An 8146-nucleotide genomic window follows, 5' to 3' on the forward strand; every position below is an offset into this window, starting at 1 on the left:
AACCCTCCTCCCCAGTCTCTGCTGGCCTGGGCTCTTCCCTTTTCCAGCTTCTCCTTCACATACCACCCTGCAGTCTGCCCTACAGAGGGTCACCCTGGCCCCTCAGTCCTTCTTCAACCTGCTTGCAGAAGTGCCTCTGATCCCACTCATCCCTCACGCCTTCTCCCACACAGGCACCAAGGAGAAGAGACTGTTGACAGAGCGGCTGTGTACAGTTGTGCAGGCACAAGGCACTGAGCCGAGCCACGGGCACTGAGCCAAGGGGACAAGCGTGAACTCGGACCCCGGCGTGCTCTGCTTGCCCAAGTGTTTGCTGCTGGGTGGGTCCCCCCAGGAGGAGGCCATATTTGGGCTGGCTGTGGCCATGGCGGCCTACACTGAGCCTTGCTCTTCCGTGCAGGGGAAGCTGGGGTTGTATGTCTGGGATGACAGGGCTGGGGACAGAGTCCTTAGAGCGCTGGACGCCTTCCCCCGGCTTAGCTCCTCAGGAGCCAGACAAGCGAGGGTCAGCTCTTGCTGCTTCCTCCCAATGGGGGTGGGAGACGCTGTCAGCAGCACCCACTCTTGGCTGTCATAGTTCTAGGGCCTCCATTGGACTCCGGGGTCACAGTCTGGTCCCAGAGGCTTGTCTTTGTCCTCCTGGGAGGACACCAGCTCTCGCCAGCAGGAGGCGCTCTGACGCCCGGGGATGGTTCTAAGCCCTCTACCCTTTTTTGACGCCCTGAGCCCACAGATCTTACGGAAGAAGATAAAATAATAGAATTTTTTAATAAATTTTTTTCCCAAACAACTTCTGTTGATCTTCACCACACGGGGCACGGTGGAGAGGAAAGTTCTCTCCAGGCACCCTAAAAAGTGTCCAGGGTAGACTTCGGAGAAAAGTATTCCTCCAGTGTCGGGAGGTTCAGGGGGGCTAAGATAAGCAGGGGCCCAGGGTTAGCCTGGCCCCGACGGAGGCATCCCTCCAAAGGGCTCCGCGGTGGGGCTCCCTCCCGGGAGCCTCCAAAGGCTCTGCTGGTGGAAGATGCTTTGCAAGGCCCCTCTCGAGTCCACGGTGGGTCCTGGAGAAGCGGCTGCCTGGGGTGCCCCACCCCAGCCTGGGGATGGGGCCCAGTTAGTGGTCAGAGTTGGGACCAGGGCTGGGCCACCGGACACTCCGTCCTGGGTTGCCTCGAGGCAGCAGCCCGGGAGGCCTGAAGAGGCAGCGGGTTGTCCCGCCCGAGGGGAGCTGGGAGGGGCCCGGAGGGCGGCAAGGCCAGGGGGCGGGGCGGGGCCAGAGCCGCCGCTGGGCTGGGAGGCCCGGGGTGCGGCCGGCCGCTGTCCTCTCCAGTCTCAGCACCGCAGTCAGAGGTGGTGGGGCGCCAGGAGCAAGAGGCAAAGCAGAGGCGTGGGGAGTCCCGCCGAGAGCGCCGGGCCGCGTGAGTCCGGGGACGCGCGGCAGGCCGCCCCGGGGCACGTCTGCTCCCCTCGCTGGTCTTCGCCCCCGTAGCCCCCCCAGTAGTCGTCCTCCGTGGGCGCGTCCCCGCCCTGGCGTCCCCGCGGGTCCTCGGCGGGCAGGTCTCGGTAGAGGGTGGACGGGTCGGCGGGGGGCGCCCCCGCCTCGGCCACCCCCACCCCGTACAGGTGGTTGGAGGAGCTGTTGCCGCGCGCGCGGCTGCCGGGCCGCGTGGGGGCCGCGGGCGGGCAGGCCTGGAAGTCGGCCTCGCGGAGGGTGCGCAGGTCCCGGCCCTGGCGCTCGGGCGGGGTGGCGCAGGTCACGTCGGAGCTGGACACGCGCGCGCGCTGGAACCAGGCCCAGAGCGGCCGCGCGCGGCAGTCGCACGCCCAGGGGTTGGCGTTGAGCCGCAGGAACTCGAGCGCGGGCAGGTCGGCCAGCGCCTCGCCGGGCAGCGAGGCCAGGCTGTTGTTGAACAGGTAGAGGATGGTGAGGCGGCTGAGGCCCCGGAAGGCCGCGCGATGCACGCCCTGCAGCCGGTTCCCGTGCAGCAGCAGCCGGTCCAGGCTGCCCAGGCCGCGGAACACGTGCTCCGTGAGCAGCCGCAGGCGGTTCCCGTGCAGGAAGAGGTGGCTCAGGTTGGCCAGGTCCGCGAACAGGTCATCCTGGAGCAAGGGGAGAGAAGAGTGGTCTTGAGACCTGGCGTGGTAGGGACGGAGAAGGGAGGGAAGCATGGGGTGGAAAGCTTGACCTTTGCATTCCTAGAGTCCTGGGTTCGAATCCTACCTCCTCGACCCTACTGAGAGAGGTTAGGGTCGAAAAAGCATTAGAGGTGAGGCCAGGGGTCCTTAAAACATCAGGGTCCAACAGAACCCCTGGCCGAGCCCTGAGTTTGGCCCCCAGAATTGCTGATTCAACAGGCCTGGGGTGGGGGCTGCCTATCTTTGCAAGGTCACAGGTGCAGCTGATGCACTTGGGTGAAGGAAAACCTCTGGTTGGGTTTGGCCAGGTTAGGCTATCTGTGAGAGGTGAAGGGCAAGTCAACCATACTGGATGTCATGGCCAGCCAGCCCTTGGCCTCACCGCTCGTCTCATCTGGAAAATGGGGGCGAGTGCCCTTCCTCGTGGATTTGTTCTAAAGGAGACAGTCACATAGAGGGCGCACGTGAAGGGCTGGGCACCGACTCCGTCCAGCTGGCTCTCAGCCCAGCTGTGTGACCCTGGTAAGTTACCTAGCCTCAGCTGGCCTCAGGTTCCTCGGTCATGGTCACTGAGGAAGGGTGAGATGCTGCTGAGGAGACAGGACCGGGAGGACACAGAAAGGACTGGCTGTGGTTATTGTGACCACAGGACTTGGAGTCAGGTCCTGTCCTGACACTTTTCCTCTAACAGCCACTGTCTCTGGGGCCCCAAAAGGCTCCTGGTTAGGTGGGAGACTAGGGGCACCAGGTGTCTTTTCCAGCGCTTAGTGGGGTGGTCCTGCCTGACCTGTCCAGAATCAGGGAGCCTTTGAGTCAGCTCATGTGAGGGCTGGAAGGCCTTTGAACTGGGGTTCAGAAGGAATGGGGTGGGGCTGCCCCATGGCAGGAGGGGCAGGGAGCCAGACTCTGCATTTTAACCCCTTCACCAAGGGGCCGCTGCTGACCAGCCAGATTTGGGAGTCCATCAGCCCAGAGCACTTCTTAGAAAGGACAGTAGTGGCACTGAAGAGATGCACTGCCCGCGGAGGGCCCAATCCAGGGCCGGGTGCTCTCCTAGATGCAGGGCGTCGCGGCGGCCAGTGGGCCCAGGGGCCCAGGAGCTCTGCTCCTTGGGGTACCAGTATCCTCTCCGCTCACCCCAGCAGGGTCCGAGTTCCTGGCTCTGTCTCTCCTACCCTTCCCAGCCTGGAGAGTTGCTTCCCACCCCCACCCCCAGCCTGATCAGAGGCTCTGGGGGGGGGGAGGGCGTTGACTCCCAGCCCACACCCACGGCCTCCACCTTCCTGTGCTCCTGCGTGTTCTCGCCCCCTCCCATCTGGCTTCCGCCCTCTTTGCTACAGGAACTGAGCTTGCCAAGAGCCCTCCTCTTGGCCACATTGAGATCCATCCCCCTCAACCTTCTCGCTGCCTCTGACACCAGCCTTCACCGCCCCACACCCAGCTCAGGTTCCTGTGAGCTTTCTGGTCGGTGACTTCAGCCTGGGCCCACATGGCCGGGACCCTTGTCTTCTCCCTGGCCCCCCAGTCGGCTCTGAATCTTTGCCAAGAAGCACTACCTTAGAGCTTCTCTCTTATACGGGACATTGGCAAGGGTGGAGCACACCAGGGATGTCTGTCTGGGGGGGGGGCTCCAGGGACGAGAGAGCAAAGGTCACCAGCATCTGGGGTGCTGGGGAGGGAAGGCCAAAGTTCAGAGGCCCTAGGAACTCACCCACAGGCCCAGTTTTGGGGTTACAGGATTGCTTGATACCAGCTTCACCTCCATCCCTTTTGTCTCTACAAAAATCCTCCACCTTCCCTCTTGAGCCTCAGCCTGGGGGTCCGTTCCCCCACCACACACACACACACACACACACACATACACACACACACACACACACACACCTCGAAGGTGTTGCCAAATGCCGCTGCCACTTTCTGGGTAGCAGCTCTCAAATCCGGTCCTTCCTCTCCATCCTGAAAAACCATTCTCTGTGCATTAATAAGCTCTTGCTTTCACAGCCCTCCCCCACCCCAACTTCCCCCTCCCTCCGGGCTGAGTCTGCTAAAGTCATCCTCTTCCATTTCCAAACCGCATTTCCCTCACCTCTCCCAGTCGGTTCACAGCTCTCTGCATCCATTTGGAACCCCAGTACAGCATCCCCGCCCCCTTCCCCAGACAGCATCCTGTCCTAACCTTGCCTCCGCCCAACCTCCCTGCTCTAGTCCCTGGCACCATTCGAACCAGCTATTGGGCTGTGTGACCTTGGGCAGTTGCAGGCACCTCTCTGAGCCTCAGATTTTTCCATCTATGAAACAAGGGACTCAAAATAGTTGATCTATTAAGAGCCATCCTCATCTGATATTTATGAGTAAGGGAGTCCTGGAATGGACCTCATTCATTCACCAAATCCGTGCTGAGTGAGCTTGGTGCCAGGCACCCCCACTCAATGCTCACCCTCTGGGGGGTGTCGTCATCAGCACGGCGTCAGTGCCATCGAGCAGCAGACTTCCCGAGCTGTCACAGTGGGCCAAGAGGCGGCTGTTATCACGGCGCCCCCTCAAGACCTCAGGGCAGGGGCTCAGGGAAGGCCCCTGGCCTCCAGCAAAGCTGGAGAGTCCTTGCACACAGACTCTGGAGATGGGGCTGCGGGCAGGAGTCCCCTCAACCGGCCCGCTCTGTGCCCCTGCGTGGCTGAGCTCCCTGGTGCTGCGCTAACCTGAGGGTCTCAGCTGGGGGCACCAGGTTGGTTGTGCCGAACCCTTTTCAAAGAGCTACTCCTTTAACCCTCACGGCCACCCCCAGGCCCAGGTCTTCTCCATTTTATGAATGGGTAGTGGTAGTCGGGCTCAGGGAGGGGAAGTGACGTGCCCAGAGCCACAGAGCGGATCTGCCTGGTGGCAGAAGCAGCTGTCCGACCCGCTGGCCCATGCGCGGCGCGAAGACCGAGCACAGAAAGCGTCTCTATCATCTGCGCTGTGGGCCAGCAGGGGCAGTTTCTGTTTACGCCGCATCCCTGGCACCCGGCACGCTGCCTGGCCTGTAGTAGATGCTCAATAAATATCTGTTGGTGAAGGAACCCACCTGGCACAGTGCCTAGCAAGCAGCAGACACTCCGTGACAATCTCACCCCAACCCGGTTCCGTTTCTTTCTGCTACATTCTGGCTCAGTGCCTCCTCCAAAGCCCCCTCCCGGGGACAGGCCTGGCTCCGTCGTGGGTCACACCTGCCTTCTGTGGCGCTCACCCCGGCCTGCATGCTTCCTTGCCTGCTCATGCAGCAACCTGCCTACTCCTGCCAGTGGCTCACAGGCCGAGGCCAGTCTCTTTCTGCTCTGGAAAGGGCCAGGGATGAAGCTGTGCCTTCCCGGGCTGCCTGGTCCCGTCACACAGGCAGCGTGTGGGACAGACACCTCCCGGCTGGGAAGACCCTAGGGAACTCGGTGCCCCTGCCCGCGTCAGGCCCGCCAGGCCTGGAGGTCGGGTCCCAGGGACGGGGCGTAGCGCGTGGCCTTTCCATACACCAACTCACCCTCCACAGTCACTCTCGGCGGAAGGTATCATTTTTTATTACTCCTATTTTTAAAAGGAGGAAACAGGTTCAGGCGGGGAAGCCACACGCCTAAAAGCCAGTCAGTCTAAAAGTCAAAAAGAACAATAGTGGAGGGACCCAAACTCAGGGCCTCTGACCTCAGAGTCCTCATTCTGAACAACTAATGAGTATCGATAAGGAGGTCAGAGGCCGGGCGCCTGGCAGGGATGAGGATCATCATAGTGACAGTGTCTATAGAATGAGTGTGGCTTAGATGCAATCCTTCCAAGGCTTCTTAGTTAAGTATTACTTAGTGAGTTCGGTCACAGTTGCCATTTTGGAGCTTGAGAGAGATTAAGTAATTTCTCCAAGTCTTATAACAGCTGGGATTTCACTCTGGGTCTGCCAGCTCAGAAGCGTATCCTTGCCAGCACTTTGCCTGGCCCCTAGACCCACCTCATGGAGGGCTGTGAGTGATGAGTGGCCCCTGGGATTTCCGCCCCATGTCCCCACGGCCAGGTGGGGTGTCCCTCCTGCCAGGCTGTGGCTGAGTCACCAGGCAAATCTAGGAAGAAACGACCTAGACCCGTGACCTCGGTATAATCCTGGAAGTTGACCCAAATCTCCAGGAGGGGGTCCAGTCGGGCCATTTCACCAAGGCCAGTGTTAAATGAGGCAGGTTTCTTTCTTTGAAATCGAATCGAAGCAGCATTTATAGCGTGCTTACGGTATGCCAAACACTATTCTAAGTGCTGGCAAATTATTCATGCCCTTAGCGCTCATCCCTAGCAGACCAGAGCTCGCTTACCCTCATTGTACAGATGGGAAAACTGAGGCTCAGGGAGACAGCAAAGGTCACAGGTTTCTAACTGGTGGCACCCACCCCGGCGGCTCCTCAGCACAGCCTGACACTGTGGCCGCCGGCTGGGGGGCTGGTGGCAACAACACTATTCGTGCCACAGTAACACGCTGCACGTTTGTCCCACGCACTGTGTCTTTCCTCCTTGGTCCACTCCAGGGTGCCTGCTCCATGGAGGCAGGTGCTGGGTCTGCTCGCTCAGGCCTGCATCCCCCGCACAGCACCTACTGGGGGCTCTGTCATAGCGGCTAGCTTATTACTGTACTCTTTCTATTTCCAGGGTCCACAGTGAGCCGCTGTTCAAACCAGCCCTGGGTGACCAGGCAGGCAGCGGCCCTGGGTAGGGGGAGGAAGGGTTTTCTAGGTTGTGTGTGGGGGGACGATCAGGCCGTCCAGTCCCTTAGGAGCTAGAAGGTGTACTCACAGGAGGACTTTCTCCCAGCGTGGTTGGGAGGGAGTATTATTGTTTCCTAGGGAAATAGAACGGGAGGCTTTGACTGTCAAACAGTCAGCATAATAACACAATAAACAATATTTAGATCAATAATAATAACAATAAATAGCAATTACTGTTATTCTTTCCATTGTCAGAACATCCTTTTCCCAGCTACTTAACAGCTTTTAACTCTTTTCCCCCCCTTTTTTCTCTGCACTGAGATGGCAGGTTTGGGGGACAGGAATCGAGGAAGGTGGGGTCTCCCTTGCCTTACTGCCTGGTGGTAAAGCTGGGCACCAGATGCAGTGACCCTGCTGTCTGGTTCTGCTCCCCCCTGATGTGGCGGACCTGGGGGGATTGCTGAGAAGAGCAGCCACAGAGGTCCTGGGAAAAGCAGAGTCCCCCGAAGGCAAACCAGGGAAGGAGAGATCAGAAAGAGACGTACATACACCCAGACAGACATGGGGGTGTGTGTGGAGCGGGCGTGTGAAGGGAGACAGACAGAAGAGGCAGGAGACAGATGGGGGAGGCAAGTTAGCCAGAGAGGCAGGGAGGGACAGGAGCGGACAGACAGAGGTGGAGGGACAGGGGGTGGGTCGGGGGTGAGAGGGTGGGGGGCGGCGAGCTCATCAGAGAGAGGCAGCCAAGGACCCAAACAGGTGTAGACAGACAGAAGGACAGAGGAAGAGAGTCAGCACAGAAGCCCCTGGGGAAAGTGAGAGGGACAGAAAGTTAGAGAAAGGGCAGAGAAGAGATTTTGAGGCAGGCAGGGAGGCCTGGGGAGAGGGGGGCACAGGACAGAGAAGCCTGTGCGCCGTGTGTGTGTGTGTGTGTGTGTGTGTGTGAGTGTGTGTGTGAGAGACTGTGTGGGTGAGTATGGGTGATGAGTGAGTGTGTGTGTGATGAGTGTGAGTGTGGTGAGTGAGTGTGAGTGTGATGAGTGTGATGAGTGAGTGTGTGTGAGTGTGATGCATGTGAGTGTGATGAGTGTGTGATAGATGAGTGAGTGTGATGAGTGTGAGTGTGATGAGTGAGTGAGAGTGTGATGAGTGAGTGTGTGAGTGTGATGAGTGTGTGTGATGCATGCGTGAGTGAGTGTGTGTGATGCATGAGTGAGTGAGTGAGTGTGTGTGATGCATGAGTGAGTGTGTAAATGTGACAAGTGAGTGAGCGTGTGTGATGCACGAGTGAGTGAGTGAGTGAG

At 59.4% G+C, this 8146-nt stretch overlaps 1 protein-coding gene across 1 annotated transcript in view; it reads right to left on the reverse strand.

Moving 5' to 3' along the window:
* Positions 1 to 746: 746 nt before the first annotated feature.
* RTN4RL2 (reticulon 4 receptor-like 2) overlaps positions 747 to 8146 on the reverse strand; it is a 10185-nt gene continuing 2785 nt past the window's right edge. Inside the window, exon 2 of the mRNA XM_012725577.1 lies at positions 747 to 2100. Within this exon, the coding sequence (XP_012581031.1) occupies positions 1345 to 2100 (756 nt within the window). The 3' untranslated portion in view covers positions 747 to 1344. The remainder of the gene's footprint in view (positions 2101 to 8146) is intronic.

The sequence above is a fragment of the Condylura cristata genome, unplaced genomic scaffold, assembly GCF_000260355.1.
Source record: "Condylura cristata isolate star-nosed mole 26May11 unplaced genomic scaffold, ConCri1.0 scaffold00015, whole genome shotgun sequence".
In the NCBI taxonomy this organism is placed as follows: Eukaryota; Metazoa; Chordata; class Mammalia; order Eulipotyphla; family Talpidae; genus Condylura; species Condylura cristata.